General features: G+C 41.8%; 1 protein-coding gene across 1 annotated transcript; it reads left to right on the top strand.

Annotated features, from left to right (window-relative positions):
* Nucleotides 1–27,590, top strand: LOC140879282 (ribonuclease 3-like protein 3). The gene is made up of 4 exons (XM_073282959.1): nucleotides 1–27; nucleotides 239–694; nucleotides 26,708–26,854; nucleotides 27,184–27,590. Exons 1-4 carry the CDS (start codon nucleotides 1–3, stop codon nucleotides 27,472–27,474), a joined length of 921 nt encoding a protein of 306 aa, XP_073139060.1. The 3' UTR covers nucleotides 27,475–27,590.
* The last annotated feature ends 233 nt before the right edge of the window (nucleotides 27,591–27,823 follow it).

The raw sequence follows: 27,823 nt of genomic DNA, 5'->3' as shown, positions 1-27,823 counted from the left end.
ATGTTTGCCCAAAAGAGTAACACTCATGTGAGACGGTCTCATCCGTAAAACGGGTCAACCCTACCCATATTTATAATAATAAGTAATACTTTTAACATAAATTGTAATATTATTTAATGGATAACCCATATAAGAGATCCGTTTCATAAAAATGATCCTTGAGACCGTCTCATAGGAGTTTTTGCCTAAACTTAATTGGTCTTAATAACATCCTGAAATCTAAATCTTGACATCCAAGACACGAAAAAAGCCACCCCATCTCTCCATTTTTCTTGTTCCATTAAACGATGAAGGAGTAGAAATATTCGACGATTCCGAACCACTCGACTTCGGAAATCGTAAAAGCTCGGGAGACGACGGAGACGGGGAGGTACATGTTCGTGACTTGGTCATGGAAATAAGAGAGATCCTTGGGGGATATGAATTCAAGGACAAAACCTTGTTGGTGCAAGCATTCACCCACCATTCATACGAAGAGGATTGTTCGTCGTACGAGAGGCTCGAATTCATCGGTGATTCGGTTTTGAACTTCTTGGTCACTAGAGAGTTGTACTTTACGCACCTGGATTTGAATCCCGGCCAGTTAACGAAGCTCCGAGCCGCCAACGTCGATAATGAAAAGCTCGCACGGGTGGCGATGAAGTATAGCTTGCATAAGTTCTTGCTTCACAACAAGCCTCTACTTGCAAATAAGGTAAATGCTGAAGTCTTTTTATTTTTGTTTATTTTGTCATTTCCAAGTGTATTTCTGGTTTAGTTAGCGATTTGATTTCCATTTTAGGCATAAGAAATCGGCAAATGAATATGTTTTCTTGAACACTAAGAATCATTGTTTTTGAAACCTAGACTAGGTCTAACTCTGTCATGTACAAAACAAATGATATCATGATGTTATGATCACGCATCCTATCTACACATGCATTAATATGTGAGATCGATTCGATTACGGTTATCGACTCATTGATTAGATTCCAAATGATAACATTTATATCAATATTTTGATTATAGAAATTATGAATTCCGAAATTCTTTATTTAAGAAACTATTGATATTTCGATGTACATAAAATGACTAAAGATGGAATGTAATTTGGGTAAATTAATGGGATATTTAATTAAATTATAAAAATATAGTTGAAGTTGACAAATTGTGTTGGAACGGTAGGTTTGGACAACAACTCGAATAATTGACTTTCCAAAACTATATCTTATAGTGGAATATTCTACGTGAAAATAATCACAGCCCATAGATTTCTTGGCTTACACGTTCAATATTTTCGGTATTTGATTTTTCTCTTGACTACAAGGCTATATATATATATATATATATATAATTGATACTTATTAATAATGTTATCTCTTTGGATGAGCTACTAGCCGAGCTAATGAAACTCCTCCAATGGCTTTGAGCTGTTGCTGACCTGAAACCATGAACAAGACTGTTAAGGGGGACCGGAAGGTGTTCCGGCGTATCCCCTCCGACTAGGGATGTCAATGGGTCCGGGTTGTACCCAAACCCGCAATGAACCCGCCTCATGTGGGGAGGGTTTGGGTCCACGAAATGGGTCTTGGGGCGGGTCTCGGGTCCATTTTTTCAGACCCGAGAGGGTATGGGGCGGGTAATGGGTTTTATAAGACCCGCCTCATATAATACATACATATAAAAATTATAGGTTTTTATCATGTTTTTAATTAAACACAGGCTACAGCTGGTCATTGTCTACCTATCTTTCGACATTTGTCTAACTTCCGGTGACTTCCTAACCTCCGACCACCACCTACATCCATTGTTATGATATAAGTTTCATATTCAATTTTAATCGATAAGTAATTTAATGTTTTATTTTGCATATAATACTCGAAATATCAATTTTAAGATTTTATTTTTCCTTTCGACTACCTCATACAGCTAGATTTGTTTTTAAATTTAATAAATTCGTGGGTCTCATGTGTCTAACGGGTCCAACCCGTCCCATTTAAGATATGGGGTGGGGCGGATCCAAAGTATATTTAAATGGCGTGGGGCGGGTAATGGGTCCATATTTTGTTAATGGGGCGGGTCTCGGGTTTGGCCAAACCCGCCCCATTGACATACCTACCTCCGACGCTCAAGTCAGATGCTAGGATAGCGAAATATAGTGAGTGGTGTGTGCACTCTAGTGAATTTGGAATCTGAATAATAAAAGTGAACCTGGTATTTATAGGAGAGGGCTTCGGATTTGGCGCTTATCTTCTTTATCAAGAACCCGAGAATCCCGGGATCACAATCCCAAATATCTAGGCTGAGATCTCGCCCGAATCCTATCTGACAAAGGAAATATTGATACACTTAATCTGAGCTGACCTGCAATCATGAGGATATTATGTTGCTACCCTATAGGGACTAATAGGTAGAGTAGTGAGTGAGCTGTTGTTGAACCCTGAGCTCACAAAAAAACAACTGATCCTAACATGTTAACTAACTTATTGAGGTTGCTGAGCCAACCTGCTAAGCTAGCTTACAGCTGAACCCGATTCCGAGTTGAGCTCCTGAACCACCGAAGCCGAGCTCCCGACTCGACCTGAAAAGTATGGCGAGGGGGCTTGGCCGAGCTCCCTAGCTCCCGAGTCCAAGCTCCCGACCCGACCTGGGAAGTATGGCGAGGGGGCTTGGCCGAGCTCCCGACCCGCCCTGGTTGGATATCAAGAATCCTCGAGCTTAGGGTCATCAAGGAGCTAAGCTAATTTCCTCCTTCGGGTATAACAAGTCCCTCCCTTAAAAGTCAAACTGAGGTCAAAGACTCGAAATTTGTTATGTTTTTATTTGGAGATGACCCTAAGAAAATTCCGAGCCGAGGTGCATGGGTAGGCACAACTGTCACTCTGACAAGACATGACATCAACACGTGTAATGATAACTTTTCGAATTCTAGCTGATATGAGCTGTACACCTGTCCAAATTCAACGGTCCGATTTGATCTGAGCTTTCTTTTAATAGACCCTCACTGCGAAAAATTTCATTCACTTTCTTCGTTTTTTGCTTCTGTGGATTCTCTCTCGATTTCATTTTCTGAGCTCTCGTGCTTTCTTCAATCTCCTCCTCCCTATTTTCCCTAGTTTTCCGAGCTTCCTAAGTAAGCCCATACCCTCTCTAATGGCTTCCTCACCCCACCCCCCACAGGAGAGTTTGGATGAGGTGTTTGACGAGGTGGATCGATATGATTCCCTTGCAATTACCTCAATAGGAAATCCTAAAGGCAAGGATCCTGCTCCCGCATCGGTTTCAACTCGGGATGATGATCTGGGTAATGACCTTGAGGTCCCTGTGGTGCCGTGGTTCGATCTGTACCCTTTCGAGCTAGACGCTTCGGACGATGACAAAATAAGAACTCTGTCCCACGCCCCCGAGAACTATGAGTTCATCATTTCTGACCTTGATGACCGAGCTGACCATCCCCCGGAGGGATATTATACCTTTTATGTAGATCAATTGGAGGCCGGGCTTAGGTTCCCCCTCCCTCTAATTTTTCAACAGCTCAGCTGCTATTATGAGCTTCACTTAGGGCAGTTTACCCCTAATTCTTTCCGAACTCTGTGTAGTTTTGTAGTTCTTTTTAGGACCTTAGGCTTTGAGGTAAGCTGTTTTACTATCTGTAATTTTTTTCCCCCCAAATGCTCTAAGGAGGGCCCCTTTTATTTTCTTGTGGCCTCATATCCCGTCCCTGGTTCCGGCTCCCCGGAAGCAGAGTATACCTAACTGCAAGTTCTTTAAGGGCTCTCCCAGTTCAAACAAGAATGGAAAAAACTCCTTCTTCTTTGTTCATCCCTCCGACGTCTGGGACATATGCTTAGCTTGGAGGGATACTCTCCCCCTCTTACATGTCCCCGCCCCGGGCTTCCGACAGGGGGAGCTATTTACAGGAGCCCAAAGGGCCATAGGGGAAAATTGCTTCGATACTTCTGCCCTTCTCGCGAAGGCTTTGCTCTGTCATCACGGGCTCAGCTCGGCCGATGTCTCGGTCTGAGGTAACTTAGGTATGGTTCTTCCCCGCCCTTGCTCCGATTTTTTTTTTTGACTGACCTCCTTTCTTACTTGTTCAAAAAAAAGATTCATGGAGGCTGCCATGAAAAGGATGTTGGAGAAAAAGAAGGCAGCTGCTCAGTCAGGAGGGAGGGCCGAAGGGAGCTCATCTAAGTCTAAGGCCCCTTCGCCCCTTCGCTGCTGTTGCCTCCGAACCTTCCACTGCTCCCCCTAAGGGCTCAAAAAGACGTGCTACGTCAAGCCCCCGCCCCGAGGTGGTAGAGCTAGACTCAGGAAAATCCACTGTTCTTGAGGTAGTGCCTCTTCGGCAGGTCAGGTCGGAGAAACCCCAAACCCCAGTGGTGCGGTGTCGATCCAATTTCTTCGACATGTACCATGATGAGCTCCGAATCGTGGAAGTCGAGCCTACCCCCGCAGCCAGCTCGGTCCTCCGAGATATGCTCTCCCAGGCCGATGCAGACTATGTAAAGGGCCTCGGATCGGCTGAGCTTCTCCAACGCTCCAATACTGCTTTAGCGGAGGTAACTTGTATTTTTATTTATTTTTTGCTCAGGTCGGACTAGCACTTACATTAATTTTTCCTTATGTTAGGCGGCCGCCCTAAACGCTGAGGTATCTCTCCGAGCTTCCATCACCAGGAAGCAATCACTCAAAGACTCCAGGAACTATGAAGCTCACATTGTCGAGCTAAATAAGAAACTGGAGAATCCGACCTTTTATCACGAGAGGGAGATACACTACAAGAAAAACGCTAAAAAACAACGGATGTAGGGGATTAAAAACTGTTGTAACTGATGGTGTTGTTAAAAGTACGCCCCTATGACAACGGATTTTGTCGTAGGCACGAATCCGTTGTCTTTGAGGGGAAACGACAACAGATTTTATCCGTTATTATTGGACGTGCTTTTAACAATACCATCAGTTACAACAGTTTTAGACCCCTACGACAACGGATAAAATCCGTTGTTTTTTTCATATAAAAAACAAAAAAATAATAATTAATATATAAATTTCAATTTCAATATTATAAATAAACCAAAATTTAAAATTTCAAAAATAAAATTTAATATATAATTTTTCAGTATTACAAATCACTCGAAATTAGAATTCTAATTCAATACACAGCGGAACACCCAAATATCAAATATAAAACTTGCAGTAATTTCCCGAGCTCCTCATTGTTCCTCATGGCTCATGGCCAAAGCAAGTGCCTAGGGATTATCCTGTTCTTATTGCTATCACACGCAGTATTTCCAGCCAACTCCAACACCTTCAATCACCAACCAAAATGTTGGACCAAGAAAATGAAATATACGACGGAAATCAACAAACAAACAAATAAATCCCAGAAACAAGAAGCACAAAAAGAACACAAGTTATACCATAGTCTAAACCAATCTTTACCAATTTAATATCACATCCAAAAAAAAAAGATAAAAGAATTAATCCTAACACACAACAAAAGACATAATCTATAAGTAAACTATGACTAACCTATAGCATTTGTCATAGAAGAACTTGTCCTATGCATTCCAGTGCTTAGATTGCAGCTTTAGGTCATGTTAAAGAGAGCAAAATCCAATGGTAATTCAACTAAACAATATATTTTTTAGTTAAATAATAAAGTTTGCCAAATTCCAAGATGCCTGTTCAAATATTATCAGGTTGAAACTAAAATTTTTCAAAGGTAATAATCTCAACATTTTTTGAAATGGCCTGCCCCTGCAACTGTTTGCGAATTCTCTGTCATGCTTGTTTTAGATTAAATGTGGGTCTTTCCACCTATAAATAAAAACACATTATCATATATATCTATATATGGTGAAGAAGGGTGTAGTAGCTAGCTAGATGTATAAATATGATGAATACCTTTGTTGACAAGTGCAACTTGCGTAGAAGGGGGCACACATCCAGGAATACAACAAGTTCTAGAAGATCGAGATAACCGGAGTTGTGTTTTAATATCAAAACCAAATGTCTGAGGTTGCTAAGCTTGGTAATCACTCCATCCAGTTTCCATCTCTGAGACAAGTGCAAAAAACCCATATATATGAAATATTTCAACAACATATAAAATTAAAAATCATACTCATAATATATAGCACATTTTTAAAATCCACAACAGTACCCGCAAGTTTCACTGTTTGTACATCAAATTTATCGATGCTAAGCTCTAGACCCTGCAAAGAGATGCTAAGTTCAATATGGAATGATCAGCAATCATATATAAACAAGAACTCAAAAATACACAACTATGAAACAAAAAAAATGACAGATTCAAGGATCAAAAAACATACTTGAAGGAGTTGCAGAATTCAATCATTCTAACAAACAACAAAATTCCATCTTGGTAAGAAGAAATTGAGGAATTATAATGATATTAGATCCTCATACTATAATGTCGATTCGAAAACCAAGAAACCATGAAACCAGACAAGAAGACAGCAAGAAAAAACATACTTGGGCAGTTTTAATGATATTAGATCCTATGCGATCAGCAAGATATCCTCTGTCTTCATGAAGATTTGTGGTAGTAACAATACTAAGTTAAAATGAAAGAGAAAATTAACCTTCAAAGAATGCCACACAGATGTAAAGACCCGAATGAAACTCTCTACCTGCACTAGTTTAGTAAAAATTCCACATCTCATTCATTTCAAATCCAATTCAATCATAACCAGTGTCATATTAAAGCCAATTCAAAAAGTTCCAAGTTTCAATGAATCATATTCCAAAATCCTTAGGGTATAAACCACAGATAAATGTCCTATAACCATTGTCAAATAAAAAAACACACAATTATCTACAAGTTTCAAATCAAAGAACACAAAATTATCTACAAGTTTAATTTGAACCTCAACTTCGAATTATGTCCCGATAAATTAAAGATTCTAAAATAATAGTAAAAAAAAGTGTGCAAATTTGCACTATGATCTCAACACATGCCAGATTCAATAAAATGGGAATATCTCTTTTGATTTAAATAAAATGACATGATTCTAGTACCAATTCAAAGACAAAAAATAGAGATAAAACTTTTGTTCAGTGTATCTTCAAAAATCGAAAGCATAATTCTCAGTTAATAAAAATTTAGACTCTTTATTCACTTGCATTACACGGAAATACATTAACATATACATATGTCATAAAACTTCAAAAATTGCTACTATATTACTAAAAATACATGCCACAATTCAAAACTAACACTATATACCTTACCATATAAAGATTTTGGAATCCAACACCCGATAGAAACACTGACATGAGGGCAAGGAGCGACGTGCAATTAGCTAAGATCTAAAATTCCACCCAAATCAACTCGTTAAATTTATTAACCAAAATTCCAACTATTTCCACTCACAATTATTTTCTAACTTAATAATTTTATCCAAAATCTCATAATTGTCAAGAAACTAACTTTTCATCAAACTTTCATAATTCAATACATATTTGCTTCGGAATTCAAAAAGTTGAATCATTTGTCCAAATATTAAACTAAAATTATCAAAATTCAAATATTCAACTTTCGGAGATTCTATTTGCTCGGTAATTCTTAAAATAATACCAACAGTCCAACACTATCTAAACACAGTAAAATATTCAAAATTTTGCACTAAACAATCCGAAACTAATTATTAGATCGACGAATATATACCTCGACGTAGTCCAACCATCACACCTACAACATAAACAAAATTAATAACCAATATTAGTATCATAATTGCAATAAAAATGAAATAAATCTAAATGGATAACATCCCGAATCCAGGAAGCTTACAAACTAGAAGAAAACAATTGGAATATTGGATTAAAAACTGAACCCGAGCTCAAATAATTCCTAAGACTCAAAATACAGTAAGTTGGAATTGGGGCAGCAATTTTTTGCCAGAAAACTTGCCGAACGGCCCGAACGTGAATGAATGGCTCGAAAAAAATTGGCCTTGGCTCAAATATTTTCTAAAATTTTGAATCAAGTCTAAAAGTACACGAAACGACCTGAAACGAAAAGAAGATGAACAACGCGCTGTTCTGTCTCAATCTCAAAGCTTCGAGTCACACAAATCGGGATTTTAAACTCGAGATTCAAGGCTTAGATCGAAGCTTGCAGTGCGACAAACAAAACTCCTCGGCTAATTTCCATTTTCAGGCAAGCGAGCATCGATTCGACGACTTGAAATAGAGAGGAAAAAGGTTGACGGGAGGAACAAAACAACGACTTCAAATCAGTTGATCTTTGGATCAAAACGAAGATTATGTTGTGGGGAACAAAACCACAAAATAATTTTTATGTTTCAGGAGACAAGGAAGATGACTCGACGGCAAGAGTGGGCGGCTAGGGTTGAGAGACGAAAAAAGAATCACGACACGAACTTGAAGAATATGGAAATGAATGTGCAAGCCAAGGAAAATAATATATAATTTTTTTTAGAAAATAAAAAATCAAGGACAACGGTTTGACCCTAAACAAATACAATGGATTTTAGAACTGTTGTCGTAGACCCTCCAAAAACACGCTAATAGAAAATGATTTTTTAAAAAACCGTAGTCGTAGACCATAAAAAACACACTCATAGACAACGATTTTTAAAAACTATTTTCTTTGACATATAACCGTTGTCTTTGTTTATTAAAATATGGCCAACAACAACGGTTTTCATAAAAACCATTGTTAAAGACCATAAGACAACGATTTTGTTAAAAAACCGTTGTCTTTTTTATGTTGTTGATACCCAAATTTTTGTAGTGACAGCCAATCTCGAGGCTCAGAAGGAGGAGATGCGTATGGGCTTCCAGGCGGAGAGGCTCAAGCTACAAAATGAGCTGCGGGTGTCTGAGGTACAGAAGGAAGCTCTTCTGGGGGAGCTCAAGGGGTCTCAGGATCAGCTCGGCCAAGCAACTCAGGAGCTAGAGGGAGCTCGGGCCGAGTTGTCAAAGGGAGAAGAGGGCTTCAAAGCGGCCTTCATGGAATCAGAGGAGTTCTTGGACGTGGTTGCTGAGAAGGCCTATGGCTATTTGGCCAAAGGTTTCGAAGGATGCACCAAACAGTTCTAGGAGGCCGACTACACCCCTCTAAGGGATTCCCCTTGATTTTCTAGACGTAGAAAAGTGTGCCCTGTCCTTCACCTCACGCGAAGGAGAGAAAGAGGGTGAAGGTGAAAACAATTAAACTGTTGTATAACTGTTGGTGTAAACATTTCTAATTTTTTTCTGTAGTATGCCAGCTCATTCCTTTACTAGTTTTTTCCTTGTAATTATAGTATGAGCTGACCTTAGGTAGAGATCACAATGTTGTTAGCCCCCAAAGATGAGCTGAGCTCCTTAAGGAAGGCATAATACATGCTGACATAATTCTAACACCTGAAGGTGAGCTGAGCTCTTGAAGGGAAGCATAATAATCACTGAAATAATTATAAGACCTGGAGGTGAGCTGAGCTTCCGAAGGGAAGCATAATAAGCACTGAAATAATTCTAACACCTAGAGGTGAGCTAAGCTCCAGAAGGGAAGCATAATAAGCACTAAAATAATCCTAACACCCTGAGGTGAGCTGATCTCCCGAAGGGAGGCATAATGACCAAAACAAGATTAAATTTGCAGGATCATGTGAATTTTTCAAGTGAGTAAGAAACATGCGGCTCAAGAAGCCAAACGCTGAAATGGACGAGCTGATCTGCCATGACTGAGCTCCTTCAGTCGAGCTCTCAAGCTGCCTAATATGGCGGGGTATCTTGCCGAGCTCTCAAGCTCCCCGTGTCGGAGCTCCCGACCTGACCTACCATATGTGTCCAAAAGGCTTACATGAGATCTCGAGCTCCCGACCTAACTTGCTCTCATTCTCAGCATCTTGGTGAGCTCAATATGAGGTGGTCCATCATGTCTACTGCGTGTGCGTTAAACCAAGCTGGTGTGACCCTAGTGATGAGCTGAACCAAAGTCAGGGGCCAAGGTGGCGTGACTAAGGTGATGAGTTGAAACAAAGTCAGGGGCCAAGGTTGCGTGACTAAGATGATGAGCTGAACCAAAGTCAGGGGCCAAGGTGGCGTGACTAAGGTGATGAGCTGAACCAAAGTCAGGGGGGCCAAGTTGCGCGTGACTAAGGTGATGAGCTGAACCAAAGTCAGGGGCCATAGTGGCGTGACTAAGGTAATGAGCTGAACCAAAGTCAGGGGCCAAGGTGGCGTGACTAAGGTGATGTGTGTTGTGTTCAAGCTTTTGTAATGAACCAAGGTCAATAGCCAAGTAAGCTTGACCAAGGTGGTAAATGGTGCGCTCATATTAAAATTCCTGGAAAAGAAGTTTCTTATAGAAGTAGAATGTCTCTTATATGAAATACAATCTCAAAAGAAAATTAAACTCTTGACCAAATATTTGCGTAAATTACAAGCACTCCAAGGTCTCTTCAGCCTCTTTCCCTTTGAATCCTCCAAGTAGTAAGTATCCGAGATGAGCCTCATCACCACTTTGAATGGTCCTTCCCCCTTGGGATCGAGCTTCCCCATAGCCACATCTTGAACTCTCCTTAGCACCAAATCCCCCACCTGAAATCCCTATCTGCGCACTCGAAGATTATAGGACCGAGCTATCCTATTTTTGTATGCTTCCATCCTGATGGCATCTTCTTCTCTCTTCTCCTCTATGAAGTCCAAGTATTCCATCCTATTTTCTCTATTCTTCTCATCATAAAAAATAACCCGAGCTGACTCTTCTCCAATCTCTGCTGGGAGGACGGCCTCATTTCCATACACTAAACTGAAAGGAGTTTCTCCGGTCCCAATTCTAGGCGTGGTACGATATGACCATAGCACACTAGGGAGCTCATCCACCCAATTTCCTTGGGCTTTACCCTTCAAACTTTGGACCAATGAAATGTTAGTCACTTCCACCTGACCATTGCCTTGGGGATAATGGACAGCGGTGAAGTGCTGTTGGATATTCATCTCTTTGCACCATGTTTGCACCCGGGCTCCTTGAAATTGCCTCCCATTATCAAAAATGAGCTTCCGAGGAACTCCAAATCTGCACACTATATTATTCCATAGAAATTTCAAAACCTCTTACTCAGTGATGCGAGCCAAAGACTCCGCTTCCACCCAAAGAGAAGTAATAAATAGCAACCAACAAGAACTTCTTCTGAGTCGGGGCTGGAGGAAAAAGGGCCCATAATATCAATTCCCCACTGATCAAAGGGACATGCTGCCACTATCCCCTTCATCACTGCTGCTGGCTGGTGTTGGAGCCTGCTGTGTCGTTGGAAACTGTCACAAGAAGTCACCAAAGCTAGGGCATCTTTCAGAATAGTAGACCGGATGTATCCTGCTAAGAGCACCTTGCGGGCTAGGGAATAAGAGCCTAAGTGATTGCCGCAATACCCCTCATGTATCTCCCTTAGAACATAGTTAGATTCCTTGGGGCCCAAGCAATTTAAAATGGGCCCAGAAAATGACCTATTGTACATAATTCCTTACACCATCACAAAACGGAAACTCCGGTGCCTCAACCGACATGCCTTCTTTGGATCCTTTGGTAACTCACCATTCTCCATGTATCCCAAGAGCTCTCTCCTCCAATCACTCTCTTCCTGAGCTAATGGTGTGAGATCAGTAGATGGTGTTAACTCCAATTGCACAACTACCTCCATGGTCTTCTAGCTATGAAGTGAGCTGACCATCTTGGCAAGAGAATCTGCTTTTTCATTATTCTCCCTAGGGATTTGTTCAAACACCACTTCATCAAAGAGACCTCTGGCTTCCTCTATCTCCTTCATGTATTCTTTCAAATTTTCGCTTTTAACCTCATACTATCCATTCACCTGCTGAGCTACCAACTGCGAGTCAGAATAGAGGTGCACCCGAGCTGCCCCAACTTGCTTAGCTGCTCGAAGGCCGATTAACACAACCTCATATTCCGCCTCATTGTTGGAAGCTCTAAAATCCAACCTGACTGCCAATCTGTTCTCATCTCCATGAGGGGATATCAAAAGTACCCCACTCCACATCCTTCTCTATTAGAAGAACCATCAATACATACTTTCTACAAGTCCTCCCCTTCCATGTGTTTTGTCTCAGCTAGGAAATCAGCCAATGCTTGAGCTTTAATGGCTGCCCTTGGTTCATATTGAATGTCATATTAACTGAGATCGGTAGTCCACTTTACCAATCACCCAGAAATGTCAGGATGAGTCAATATTCTCCCAATGGGGCTATTATTCAGCACAACAATAGGATGCAATAGGAAATAAGTGAGCTTCTGAGCTGTCATAACCAGAGCAAGTGCCAACTTCTCAACTTTCGAGTATCGGAGCTCAGCACCCTTAAGAGCATACGAGAAGAAATAAATGGGATGTTGAGAGGTTCCCTCCTGTCTTATGTGAACTAAACTAACTGCCCCTTCCAAAGCTGATAAGTAGATGTACAATGGTTCGCCTGACACTGCCTTACCCAACAAAGGGAGTTCAGCTAAGTACATTATTTAGGTCCTCAAATGCCTTTCCGCATTCATCATCCCACTGAAACTTCTTGGCTTTCCAAAGCACCCTAAAGAAAAGGTAAACTTCGATGAGCTGACCTCGATATAAAGAGAGACATGGCCGTTATCCTTTCTGCCTCCTCTTACTCCAAATACACATTTTTCAAGATTGAGCTTTACTCCATAGGACCTTAGCGTAGCAAAGGTCTCTCCCAAGTTGGTCACCAAGCCCAAACATATTGAGATTTCACTATAATTTCATCGAAATAAACCTCCACATTCCTCCCAATTTGTTTGGAGAATACTTTGTCCATCAATCTCTGATAAGTTTCTCCTGCATTCTTCAATCTAAAGAGCACCACTTTGTAACAAAAAGTCCCGTGTGAGGTAGTGAAGCTCACCTTATCTTGATCTTCCTCCGCCAAGGGGATTTGGTGATACCCTTGGTAAGCATCCATGAAGCATAAGTACTGATGACCTGCTATGGAATCAACCAACTGGTTTATTCAAGGCAACAAATAACAATCTTTCGGGCACGCTTTATTCAAGTCCCTGAAATCAACACACATCCTACACTTGCTTGAGCTCTTAGGGACTAGGACCACATTTGATAACCAAGTAGGGAACTGCACCTCCTTGATATGTCCTGCCTTAAGGAGCTCATAAACTTCTTTCTTTATGACCTTATCTTTCTTAGGTCCAAAATTCCTCTTCTTCTGCTTTATTGGCCAAAATCCCGAGAGAGTGTTGAGCCGGTGAACCATAATTTCTGAGCTTACCCCCGTGAGCTCCGATGCAGACCTGGAAAAAACATCCTGATTCTTCCTTAGACAATCCACAAGATTCTGCCTCATCTGTGGACTAAGATCAACCGCTAATTTCACAACCTGAGCTCCGGAGCTCAGCTCTACTTTCTCATGACCCTCTTCATACATTAAGAGCACATTTGGGTCAAGCGTCCTCAGTGCTTGACCTACTGAAACCATCCCCACTTCTCTTCGACTCCTCTTTGGGAATGGGAGCAGCGAGCTGACTTCTGATCACCTCGGATGACCCCCACTTATTTCCCACTTGGAAACTTCAACTTTTGATGGTAAGTGGATGCCACTGCTCGGAAATCACTCAGGGCAGGTCGCCCCAAAATCTCGTTAAAAGAAGATGGTGCATCCACCACTGTAAAGCAAGCCATTTTGGTTACTCGCTGCTCACATTCCCAAAAGACAATGGGAGCACTATCTGACCCAAAGGCTGCAAGGCATGACCAGTGAATCCATACAATGCTGTAGTAATTGGGTACAATTCAAAGCCTTCCAACTTCATCTGATCCAAGGTTTTTTTTTAAGATAATATTCACCGAGCTTCCGGTGTCTACGAAGATACGAGCCACATCATAATTGGCAATAGTTATAGTGACCAATAAAAGATCATTGTGAGGTATAGTCACATATTTCAAGTCTTCTATCCCAAAATTGATGTTTGGGTAAGCAAAATGATTGAGCTGAGGATTTACTTCAAAATTTTCCAATCTGCTCCCGTGAGCTTTGACGAGGAGGATTTGCCCTCCGAGTCAGCCCAGCCCTGATTCGAGGATCCTCATAAATAATTCTCTGCACCTCCTCACCTAGACTTTGGTAGTCATTAGTGAAATGTCCATATTCTTGATGAAAATCGCAGAATTTATCTGATGGAGGCAACCGTGGGCCTCTTTCAGAATTCCGTGGTCTCTCAAGCACTTGCCTCTCTTCATTTACTTTCATTGATTTTTCCAAGATCACTGAAAGAGGTACATAAGGATAAGGGCCCTTACCTCTGCTCGGCTCTTCCACAACCCTCTTTCTTCCTACTTCCACATTCCCTTCCGCTTTTGCTCCCGTCTTACTAACTGGCTTACTTCCAGATGTCCCCTCCACCCTTCTCTGCCTTTGTGCATCCTCCAAATTGACGTACTTCTCAGCTCGGCCAAGGAGCTCATCAAAAGTTAAAGGAGGATTTTTAACCATAGACTTGAAGAACTCTACTCCTCTCAATCCCCGAGTGAAAGAGTTCACCAAAGTATCAGCAGGTACCTTTAGAGCTGCTGTATTAAAATGCTGGATGTATTCCCTCACGGGCTCCATCTCAAATTGCTTTAGATTAAACAAGCTAAGGAAGGTCTTCAAGTATCTCTTACTAATGGTGAACTGGTGGACAAAAGCTGAGCTAAAATCATTGAAACTCCGAATGCTGCCAGGTTGCAAGATATTGAACCATTGCTGAGCTGACCTCACCAAGGTAGTGAGGAAAACCCGGCATCTGATTGCATCCGAATATCTATGCAATAAAGCCGCATTTTTGAATCTTCCCAAATTCTCTTCTGGATATGAGCTCCCATCATACTCCCATACAGTGGGCTGTTTAAAATTTGCAGGGAGCTTCTCGTCTAGAATTACCATAGAAAACGGACTTTACCTTTGCATTGACCCAGGCCGACCTCCGACCTGTCGACCCAATCTCCTGATCTCCTCCCACATCGCATCCATTGGGTTAGGCTGACCTCATGAAGGAGGAGTAGGTGGTGGTTGATTCTGATTGATAGCCGTTTTCACCATTTGAGTAATAAATTGGCTGAGCTGATCCACAGTCATGTTCGCACATTTCTAACTCCTCTTCCTCTTCCTTTTCCTCTTCCTCTTCCTGCAATATCTACGTCTTAGTTCAGAGTTCCCATAGACGACGCCAGTTGATACTTATCAATAATGTGATCTCCTTGGATGAGCTAACTAGCCAAGCTAATGAAACTCCTCCAACGGCTGATGAGCTGTTGCTGACCTGAAACCACGAACAAGAGTGTTAAGGGGGGCCGGAAGGTGTTCCGGTGTATCCCCTCCGACGCTCAAGCCAGATGCTAGGATAACAAAGTATAGTGAGTGGTGTGTGCACTCGAGTGAATTTGGAATCTGAATAATGAAAGTGAACCTGGTATTTATAAGAGAGTGCTCCGGATTTGGCGCATACCTTCCTTATCAAGAACACGAGAATCTCGGGATCATAATCCCAAATATCTAGGATGAGATCTCGCTCGAATCCTGTCTGACAAAGAAAATATTGATACGCTTAATCTGAGTTGACCTGCCATCATGAGGACATTATGTTGCTACCCTATAGGGACTAATAGGTAGAGTAGTGAGTGAGATGTTGTTGAACCTTGAGCTCACCAAAAACAACTGATCCTAACATCTTAACTAACTTATTGAGGTTGCTGAGTCAACCTGCTAAGCTAGCTTCCCAATGAGCCCGATTCCGAGCTGAGCTCCTGAACCACCAAAGCCAAGCTCCCGACCCGACCTGAAAAGTATGGCGAGGGGGCTTGAGTACCTGTTTGGGCATGACTAATAAACGTGGGCCATGACCCAACATCGTGGCCACTACCCGAAAATCTCGGAAGGGCCACCGACTCCAAAGCCTTGTAAATACCCAGGCCAACAGAGGTAAACACAGGAAGTTCACTTCATCTCTAATTAATACTCTCTACATTAGTTCTACTCTTATTTTTCGTGTATACGCTTTGTTGACTTAAGCATCAGAGTGATCACACCAAAAAATATTTATGCGTCCCACTAACCTTTTTCTTGTTCGAGTGCGTGCAGAGCTCGGGAGGATAGATCATTGGTTACCCGACTAATTCTTTCAGGTGAGTTGGAACTTATACCCATTACCCAAAAAATCGTCCACCCATACTACTCGATTTTCTCGGGTGACATCATTGGCGTCGTTTGTGGAAAATCAAGTCTATAAACATCGATATGGTTTTCACTAAAAACACTGACTCATTGGGATCCTTTAGGCAAGGACACCATAGATTCAGGGATTCATCGGTAGGGACCACCTCCCAAAACTCCTCAGCAAAATGTCACCATTCCTACTTAATACCTCGAACTACTGATCAATGCGGTTGTACAGAAGGCTTTGGCACTATAGATACCTCCCAAAGAGAAGGAGGTTCCCAATGAAGAAGAGGAATCACAAGGTGATTTGCATCCCAAAGAGAAGTCCAAGAGGGGTGGAGAGAACTCACACACATGGATTCAAAGGAAACGACGGTGGCAGAGGAGCTAGATGAGCTCCAGAAAAAAAATTGGAAGTTGGAGGGAAAAACCGAGCCTTCATCATTTCAATAAGTTAAAGCTCAAGTTTGCCATTCTCCCCTGAAGGGGTGAATGAGCCCCACCCGCTCATTATAAATCCGGTAAGGTTCGAGAGTATGATGGAAGCACTGAACCCGAGGAGAATTTGGCCCGGTTCGAGAACATAGCCATGCTGCATTGCTATGAGGATAGAATTAAATGCAAAGCTTTCCTGTTTACCTTGTTGGACTCGGCTTATAGGTGGTTCGGGAGATTGGATCATCAGAGTATCCGGTCTTTCGGAGAATTCAGGGAAATCTTCTTACAACACTTCTATAGTAGCAAGAGTTACAAGAATAATGGCTCCAGTATATTCAAATTGAGAAAGTCAGGTGATGAGCCTTATGATCATACATCAAGAAGTTCAACAAAGTTTCCTTGGAGGTTCCTAATTGTGCCCAGGAAACTAAAACCACAGCCTTTACACAGTGGCTTCTGGAAGGGGAACTCTTCTAATCCATATTGAAGAAAGAACCCTGAGATTTTGAGGACTTTTTGGCCCGGGCAGAGAAATACATTAACATGGAGGATTCCTAGAAGCAGAAAAGATATATAGCCAAGAGGGAAGGGAAAGAGACCGGAATGAAGATAGGCCACTCGGGTTCAGGAAATGATCACCTGGGATGCTTCACCCAGCACACACCCTTGAAAAGTACTCAAGATCGGATGGTGCATGTTTGTGAGGAGGAGTCTGTCCCCACAAGGGCACCCCGGGAGGAGGAGCCTCATAAAAATGAGCCACAGAAATACTGTGATCATCATCAGGATTTGTGCCCATGATACAAGTGAATGTAAGAATCTTAAGAAAGATTAGAGGAGACAGAGTCTTTTGGACTGCAAACCAACTGGGAAAAAACCCCGAGTACCCCTTGGATATAGGAAGCTAATTCACCCAGGACCTCTAAGCCGGCCACATCTAACCAACCTAGCCAGGGAAATTTGGAGCCGACCCCTCGGAAGGATGGAAGGTGATAGGAGGAGGCCCCGATGGGGGGGAGTCATTAACATGATCGCAGATGGATCAACTGATGGAGAATCCAACCGATATATGAAAGCTTGGAGTCAAAGGAAAAGTCTTGGTGTAGAAGTGAATGGTTGGGTGGACAACTCGATAATCAGTTTTGGGCCCGGGGATCTGGAGGATATGTGTGTGCCTCATAACGATGCTCTGGTTATATAGGCTAGAGTTACCAATTATGATGTGCGAAGGGTATCCTTAGACTCCGAAAGCTTGGTCAATGTGATTTTCTAGGAGGGTTTTGACTAGATGGATTTGAAGGGATATATCTTGAGCCCTGTCAAGACGACACTCTATAGTTTTGCAGGTCACACTGTATATCCTCTAGAGAAATGTTCCTATCTTTGATTGTGGGATCGGGGGACTTGAGAAGGATAGTGATGACATTATTTAAAGTGGTGAATTCCCATCTCCTTAAAACATCATCATGGGCAGGACAACTATGAATGCTCTTATGGATGTGGCCTTAGCATACCATAAAATGAACAAATACCCTGTGGGAGACAGGGTAGGAGAGGTTAGGGGGACCAGCCATCCTCTTGAAAATGCTATGAAGAGACAGTCTGGGTAGATAATATTTGACATCCAAGGGCATGTGTCCTAAGGCGGTACATGGTCCGCAATATGAGTGGTTAATACCTCAAAGATGAAACCCATCAATGAATGGTTAACAAGTGGCATGAACGAACCGACCCCACACTAGAATGAGAGGTACAAAAGCTTTGATATATACTATATAATCATATCACGAAGGTGCATCTTTTATCGGAAGCTCATCACATAAGAACTCCAATGTTAAAGCATGCTTGGATTTTGGCAATTTTATGATGGGTGACCCACTAAGAAGTTCTTATGGTGTGTGTGAGTAAGGACATAAGCACGCTGAAAAGACTTATCTTGATACAATGGGGACAGTCATCTAATCTGGTATATTACAAGCAGGCCCAGAGAGAGGGAAATGGTAGAGGATCGAAAAGCGGACAAGTGTATGTTGTGGGAGAGGCAAAGACTATTTTAAAAGAATAATATGAGGGCATGGAAATTATGCCTGGGCAAGAAGGGAAGACCACCAAAATTTCCCAGGATCTGGAACCTGGTCTTCAAGTCAAGTTGAGAACTTGTTTCGAGAAGAACGCAGATATCTTTGCCTGCTCTTCCTCTAAGTTGTTAGGGATCCCGGCTCATGTAGCGGAACAAACTGAACATCATTTTGGGTTCTTGAACAATCAAGAAAAAAAAAGGCATTTCGAGCCCGAGAAACACAAGGTCATAGCGGACCAAGTCCAGGAGCTGCTACGAGCAAATCAGATCAGGGAAATCAAGTTCCCTACTTGGATTTCCAACGTGGTCCTAGTCCCGAAAGTTATGGGAAAATGGAGAATGTGCGTAGTTTTTTGGGATCTGAACAAGGCTGGTCCAAAAGACTGTTATCCCTTACCCCGGATTGATCAATGGTGGATTCCACCTCGGGATATGAGTTTCTATGTTTGATGGATACCTATCAAGGGTATCATCAGATCCATCTGGTCAAGTCTCGAACCAAGAGCTGATTCATACTAGACTTGGAGGAGACATTTTCTACCTTGAGGCAGTATGGTGTGGATTTTAACCCGACGAAATGCGCCTTCAGAGTCAATAGTGGCAAATTCCTCGGGTTCAAAGTGACGGATAGAGGAATAGAGGTCAAATCATAAAAAGTAAAGGCTATTATGGATATGACCTCACCAAGCTCGATGTGGTAGGTTTAGCAGTGGACAAGAAGGATAACTTCCTTTTCCTGATTCATATATTTGGTGAAAGGATTTGAGTTTATCTCTTGGAAACCAAGTATGCTTTCGTCTCGGTATTGGTCAAAAAGGAGAAAGAATCAAGGTAAGGAAATTGAGGCCTTATTCACTGTCCAATCCAATCATTGTATTCACCAACAACACTCTAAGTAGAATCATCACTCATCATGATATCTTGGGGTGATTGGTCAAATGGACGGTGGATCTAGGATAAAATGACATTGAATATTAGCCCGGGCTGCGGTCAAATCCTAGGAGTTGTCGGACTTCCTAACCGAGATGGTATCTATGGGGCAAGATGAGGTATGGAAGGTCTTTTTTGATGGGGCCTCTGGTCGGGTTTAGGGTCGTGGTCTTGGTCGTTGTTATCCCCACAACCAAGGAGAAAATTAAGATGGCAATGTGGCTGTCTTTCCAAGAGCCCAACAATGAAGCATACTACGAATCTGTGTTCATGGGGTTGAGGGTAGCCAGGAAATCAAGAGTAGATCGAGTCTTCTTATATTCAGACTCCAAATTGATGTCACATCAAGTGAAAGGATCTTTTAATACACAAAAAGAGAGCATGTTGAGATATCATAAGCTCATCCAGGGATTGTGCGTGGGATTCACCAGTTGGAGCATAGAACAGATACCTCGAGAAGAAAACAGTGAGTCTGATGCCCTGGCCAAGATGTCAGCATCCATGGCTGATTCCACCAACTGGGAAATCATTCTTCGGACCGAGCCTATTGCAGCAATATAGGTAGGGGTGCCTGACCTACGATAAAATACTTGGATGACCCCACTACTAAAGTACATATTGTCTGGGAACCTAACTGAGGATCCAGAATAGTCCAAACAGATTAGGAGACATGTATCTCGCTTCACAGTGCTTAACGGGGGGTTGTATCACCGCTCTTACTAGGGCCCGATGCCTAAATTTTTGTCAGAAGGAAAAACTGAATATGTGCTACGAGAGATCCATGAAGGGTGTCGTGGAGATCATGGGGGAGCTATGGGGTTAGCTCGGAAAGCTTTGTTAGCAGGGTATTGATGGCCCACAATGCATACCAACGCCGGTCAGGTAGTTCGATTATGTGAAGGATGCTAGAGGTATAGGATTTCCAACACAACCCGACCGTTAGTATGCAGCCCATATGGGCATCTTGACCTTTTGATCAATGGGGTCTGGATATAGTGAGACCTTTCCATATAGCTTGGGCATAAAATAATTTCTTACTGGTGGCCGTGGATTACTTTTCCAAGTAGGTAGAGACCGAGCCTTTGGTTAAGATCACTAAAGAAGAAGTGTTGAAGCTTCTGTGGAAAAATATCGTGTTCCAGTTTGGACTTCCCAAGAAGTACTTGATATCTTATAATGGTAGACTGTTTCAGGGACGAAAGATAGCAACATGGTGTTCGGAAATGGGGATCAGACAAGCATTTATATCAATTTCCTATCCAAAAGCTAATGGGCAGGCCGATGTCACTAATTGAGCCATTGTTCGAGCTCTCCAAACTAGGTTATACAGAGTCGGGAAAGATTGGGTGGAAGAGATTCCAAGTGTGTTGTGGGCTTATCGCACTAATCCTCGGACAACTACCAAGGACACACTTTTTAGCCTCGTATATGGATCTGAGGCCGTCTTTCCGATCGAAATAAGGCAAACATCGGACAAGGTAGAGACTTATCGGGAATTAAATAAAGATTCTCAGACTCAGGAGTTGGATTTGATTGAAGAAAAAATGGGGTGATCGGCCATCCGAATGGAGGTTTATCGAAACCGATTCATGCTGGTTTACAATAAATGATTCAGACCTCGAGAGTTCTAGGTAGGAAATCTTGTCCTTAAGAAGGCTAACCCCGCAAGATAGGTGGGGAAACTGGAAGCTTGGTAGGAGGGTCACTACAAAGTAACTCGGAGGGTTGGTGCAGGAACTTGGTATCTTGATGATTTTCAGGGTCGAGCTCTCAAAAGAACATGAAATGTTTCTCGGTAGGAGGGTCACTACAAAGTAACTCGGAGGGTTGGTGCAGGAACTTGGTATCTTGATGATTTTCATGGTCGAGCTCTCAAAAGACCCTGAAATGTTTGTCATCTAAAGAAGTATTATTCTTAAGAATCTTTGTAATGCATTTGTAGTGTTTTTAATGAAATTCAGTCTTCTCTTTATTGTTACGCTCAAAAGTCGCGGGAGGCATGAGGCCCCGGTATCCATCCCAAAAGCTTAGGAGAAATAAGGCCCTAGCACATCCCTTTAAAAATCGGAAGTCATGAGTCCCCAATGTCCATACCATAAGGCCCTGGCAAATCCCTTTAGAACCCGGGTGACATGAGGCCCCGATATCTATCCTAAAATCCAAGGAGGCTTAAGGCCATGGCACATCTCTTTAGAACCCGGGAGGCATTAGGCATCGGTATCTGTTATAAAAGCCCAAGTGGCATGAGGCTCTAGCACATCTCTTCACAACCCAGGAGGCATGAGGACCCGACATATATTATTGATACTCGGGAGGCATAAGGCCCCATTATCACCCAAATCCCAGAATGCATGAGGCCCTAGCACATTTATTTGAACCAAGAGAAACATAAGGCCCAGATACCTCTTGTTGAAAACCCGGTCAGTACCCCACACTTAGAAAATTTTCATGTTTGAAGTGATTTCTTGCCCTGTTCGGGTTCAGGGATAAGAACCCCATGGCTTTATCCCCTGAACGGGCGGGTGACTATTTACACTTTGAAAAAATTTTCAGCATTCTAAAGGTATTTCATCTTAATAGCCAGAAATTGGTATTATAAATTAGAGGTGAACCCGTTGGGTTCCTACACTTTAACATTTATGATGTGGGGGTTCAGACGTTCATATCAGCTAGGATTGAATAGATAAAGAAAACGTAAAACAAGTAAAAATCGTTCCATTAAAAATAGGGAAGGTAAAAAATAGGGGCTTCAGATTCTCATGTACAGAGGTCCTATTCTAAAACTGCCTAAGCTACATTCTCGAGCTCGGCCTCCGTAGAAGTGGCCTCCTCTGCATCTTGGACCCTGGGGTTTCATTTTTAGCTTGATCCCCTCAGGTAGCCGGGAGGGATTCAATATCATGGAATTTCTCCTTATCCGCTGGTAGGAGACCAACCGTTTCAAATTGATCTTGGAATTTGTAGGAACGAGTCTGGAATTAGGCATAGGCTTTGTCATCTATGACTTTCTGAAACTCATTAGATAGAATGAAGGTGGCCTTTAACTACTCCTCGAACTTCAGCCGGTCTTCCAGAGCTGCCACTGCCTCCTAAGCTAGGACCTTAGATGCCTTAGCTTTTGCCACGATTCCCTAGGCTTGGGTTTTGGTGGCATGAAGTTCTGCTGAGGCATTGTCAGCTATGGCCCGGGCATCCTCTACCTTCGTCCGAGCTTGAGCGAGGTCGGTCTGTGCAGTATGTAACTTATGATAGGCCACCTCCGCAGTGGCCCTCAGACCCACCATGACCTACTCTTTTGGTTGTCTTGGAATGCTCCAGCTCAGGTTCAAAATAGTGGTGTAGCTCCTCAGCCGCCAGAACTCTATTCGTATCTACACGGGCTACTCAGGACACCTCTTCGTAGGTGCCATTTAACATTTTAAGTCCCTGCATAGAAAAAATAGCCGTCTTAGCATTGTAAGTACGGAAGTGAAAGATAAGAACCTCGATAACGTACCAAGAGTACCCGGTTGGTCCCCTCAAAGTACTTGCTGGCGGAGTCCTGGACAGAGAGATGGGTTCGAGGGAGTGCGCAGGTCTTTTGGATTAGACTGCGAGTTTGCAGATGTTGTGATGACGATCTCCCATCTCATTTCTCTTGGGCCTGTTTTTCCTAGGCCACCCTCTCCTCGGTTTACATACGAGCCAGGTCTTTCTTCTCAGTTGCTGCCGGTCGAGCTGCAAATTTTCTCTCTTCAGCTGCCTTCTCGGCTGCTCGCCTCTGGGAAAAATCTTGCTTCATAGTCTTAGGTATTTTTGCAATGGAGAAATCATGTAAGAAATAAATAAAGCACAAATACGGATAAATAAAGAGTAGAATCATACCGTGTGGGGCATCTTAGGCATTGAATTCATCTATTAACTTGTCCATAGGGTCCACAACCTGGGCACTCGGACCGAATAATATCGAATTTCCATCCTCGATTAGAGTGGAAGAGGAGTATTTTGGCCCTCCACAAGCTCTTGGCTACGGAGGAAAGGCTCCATTGTTTTATAAACCTTAGGGAGGTCGGACAGAGGAGGCAAGTCTGTTAGGAATTGAGTCAGGGAGGTGGAGGTAGAAGGAAGTTGGATGAAAAATAATTATTCTTTCCATCTCTTCAGAGAGGAAGGGATGTCATCAAGAAAGCAAGAGTTCAACTGGGATATGAGGGAAAATACCCCTTCATTAAAGCGACATGCATAGTAGTAGTGGAGGATAAGGGGGTAATGGCCAGGTTGTTTGTGGTAAATAAAACATAAGTAGCAGCCATAATGCGAAAGGAATTGAGATGTAGGTCATTAAGAGGAACCCGGAGGAATCGGTCCACCTTAGGATAAAATGGGGGGATTAGAGAAACGGAGACCACTCTTAACCTAGTCCCAAAAAAATGTATAGAATCCCTCTAGGGATAATCAGCCCGGTCAAAAGGGTCGGCGATAATAGTAGAGTATGAAAGAGGTATATAGCCCAAAGCCTGGAGATTCCTATGGACTCAAGGCGAATGGTGCTCCTAACCTCAGAAAACTAATGTCCATCCAGGGTTCTGGATTTATTTGTGGGAGTGAGATCTAGGGTCGAGGGTACTTTCTCTTTACCCTTACATTTGCCCTGGGCCCTAAAGGGCCCGACTACATATGGGTGAGTGTTTTTCGATGAAGGGGTTTATTTAGAATGAACGATAGGGGGATGGAAGAGGCAGGGGAAAGATAATTTGGAGTGTAGGGTGGCAGAATCGTATCCAGACGAGCCACATGCATTGGAACTAGAAGTATATGAAGTATAATTGGATAGTTGTAAGAAAGGGAAGGGAAACTTACAAATAGCCGAAAATGAGACACATAGAAGGGAGGTAGCTGGAGATCACAGGACAAAGAACGCCTGAAGCTCAGAAGTCAGAAGAGAAGGAATGGATAGAAGCAGAAGTGTGAAATGGTTAGGGAGGGTGAATATTTATAGGGGCGGAGAAATGATCAGGGCCATCCAATGCGGGATAAATGAACGTCGAAGATGAGCTTTGGAACTTGGACCAGGCAGCCGGCTAGCCCGGGCAAACGCCATGATGAGTCGGATAGGTGAAAGGACGTTTGACAACAATTCTGACATGTACACACCTCTTCACATACTAGACCTGACGTCTTGCCTATGCCAACCCTAGCGTGCCAAAAATTCAAAAACACAAATGAATTTTCCCTCTCGAGTCCTAGGCTAATCAATCAGAATGTCAAGCATGACTCTAGTTCGACTATTTTAGGAGGGAATAGTGATACCTCAGGAAGTACCTGTGCTATCACCAGACCTGGGATGGGCGTTAAGAATGGTGAGGAAAGAAGACAAGCAGCCTGAGAAGGAAATCTCGAGGTTCGGGATCGCAGGATAGGGGCCTGGAAGAAAACAAGCTATGGGGTGGGGGGGGGGGGGTGGGGTAGCTCGAGAGCATGCCTACCCTGTTGAGGAGACTTGGTCAAGGATTTGTGGGTCATTTCCCCGATCAATTAGGGACACGTTCCCTCCCATGACCACCTGCTTGGGCATGATTAATAAACGTGGGCCACGACCTAGCATGTTGGACACTACCCGAAAATCTCAAAAGAGACAGCGAATCCGAGGCCCTATAAATACCTCTAACAGAGGTAAATGTAAGGAGTTAACTTCATCTCTAATGAACACTCTCCACATTAATTCAAATCTTATTTTTTGCATATACACTTTGATGACTTAAGCATCGGAGTCGTCCCGCAGAAAATCTTCTGGCGTCCCACTAACCTTTTTCTTGTTCGAGTGTGTGCAAAGCTTGGGCGAATATGGAACTGATTACCCGAATACCTTTTTAAAGTCTGTTAAAAGGCCTACCCGGACTACTCGATTTTCTCGGGTGACGTCAATGGGGATAGTGGGGAAGAGAGAGAGAGAGAGTTATTTTTGAAAGTTAAATTTAAAATGAGTTGTTGATATTACATTAATTTTCTTCTCTAGATTTTGTTTACAAATAAAATGGAGGTAATTAAGTCTATTAATTTAAGAGTAAGTCTCTTCTGAGACGGTCAAATGGATCTTTATCCATGATACGGGTCAACTCTACCCATATTTACAATAAAACGTAATACTTTTAGCATAACAAGTAGTACTTTTCTTAGATAACCCAAATAGAAAATTTATTTTACAAAATTTATTTGTGAAACCGTTTCACAATAGTTTTTTTGCTCATTAAAATTACCAAAGTGGTTTTTTTAAGGGCATCATGCATTATTATACACTAAAGCAATAGTATTGGTGTTTCAGTTAATTTATATTAACTATTAGTCCAGTCGACCACCCGTAATACGTGCGTGTGATCGAAATGCCTAATTTTAAATATATTTGAAATGGCCTATGAGAATACGTACAAATGAAGGTACGTAGCTCTTTGATGGAGAAATTTTTGATTTAATTGAATAAGGATATAACTATTTTGTGAAAATGAAACAACAAATATCGGTTGGAAGAACGTGGAAAATGGGTTAGACTAGAGAATCCACAACCGTGAATGTTCTTCGGGTGTATACTCAGTAAACCTTTCAGAATAAATTAAACAACATTGGAATTTTCCAATATTTGAGAACCATGGGACAACCGAGATAACCAAAGCGGTTTCTTTTTAGGTTGGCGCTCATAAAACAGTGAACATATAGATAGATATATGGTTAGATACAAAGTAAAATATATCAAATTAATTTAGCAAAATTACTCTTCAATTTTGCATTCTTTGGTCTTCATAATTGGCATTCAGATTTATTTACTGATTTGTTATTTTTTTTATTTTTCCCCAATGCTAATTAATACTATATAGATCTATATTTTTCTTGGAAATAAGTTTCATGTGTTACACAGACACACAGATCTATCTCTATTAGACGTGTCGACTCAATTCATACTTACAATGAAAAATTTTGCTTTTATGTAATTCGAAACAGGTCAGAGATCTGTTTTATAAAATTGATTGATTAAACGATCTTAATAGTTTTTGTGTTTTCTTTGCGAAAGCTAAAATATTTGGTATGCAATTAATGTAGATTGAGGAATTTAGTGAAGATATGAAGAAATATCCTTTGCATTCATTTGGACTCATTGATGCCCCAAAGGTGCTAGCAGATATTGTTGAATCTTTGATCGGTGCTATATATATCGACTCGAACTCCTCAATGGACAAAACTTGGGAGGTATATTTCTCGAAATTTTTATTTAATTTCTATGTAATATAATGTGATCGAATCGAAATTTTACTCCACTAGGAAATTATTTTTAAATTTTAATCCAAAAACACACTATACACACATAAGTAAAGAGTAAATGTCACTCCACGCTATGCTGATTCTAACCTGAAAGCACATGTGATATTCATACATGACAGTAAATTTGAGTAATTTTATCGATCTACGTACAAAAGAAATTGATAATGATATACACAATTTCAATGCTTTTTGAGTTGAGGAAATTGCTACTTAAAAACGTACTAATTAATTCTCTTTTTTGTTGGTGGTGATTATAGATAATGAAAACTTTGTTGGTTCCATTAGTCACACCAGCATCTGTAAAGATGCATCCAGCCACAAGATTGCACGAATTATGCCAGAAAATGGGATTTAAAGTGGAGATTAGGGACTATTGGAAGAAAACGGGGGAATTTGAATTTTTCGTGGACGATGAATTTGTTGGCAGGGGGAAATACCTCGATAAGAAAAGCATTGCATGTAATAGGGCCGCACATGATGCATACTGCAATCTTATGCAGAAGCTTGATATGGAGGGCTCACACTCATCAAGGTTAAAATTATTTTAACAAGGACGATTTGTAAAATTATTTTATACGTATTTTCTGTCTGTGTTTCTCAATAAATTGTTAGAATATGTAAGGCTTGATGAATTGAAATTAAGCAAATTAACTCGAAAAAACATGAAGAAAAATAAATTGAAATTACTAAGAGAGTGCTGCCGGGAGGCAGCGCAGGGGCGCCACCTAAATTTCCTAGGATTCCGAGGCAACATTTTCAGCACTAGATAAGCTAAAGGAGGCGCCCCACGCCCCTTAGCAGCATGGGTTTTCCCATAAGATTTCCATTTTCTTTTAGCAAAAAGAGTGGTCTAAAATCTTCTTAAGGAAATATTGTCCAACACTAACCTCAACTATT

This window comes from Henckelia pumila, chromosome 2 (assembly GCF_033568475.1).
Source record: "Henckelia pumila isolate YLH828 chromosome 2, ASM3356847v2, whole genome shotgun sequence".
In the NCBI taxonomy this organism is placed as follows: domain Eukaryota; kingdom Viridiplantae; phylum Streptophyta; class Magnoliopsida; order Lamiales; family Gesneriaceae; genus Henckelia; species Henckelia pumila.
This window is presented reverse-complemented; position numbering and strand designations above follow the sequence as displayed.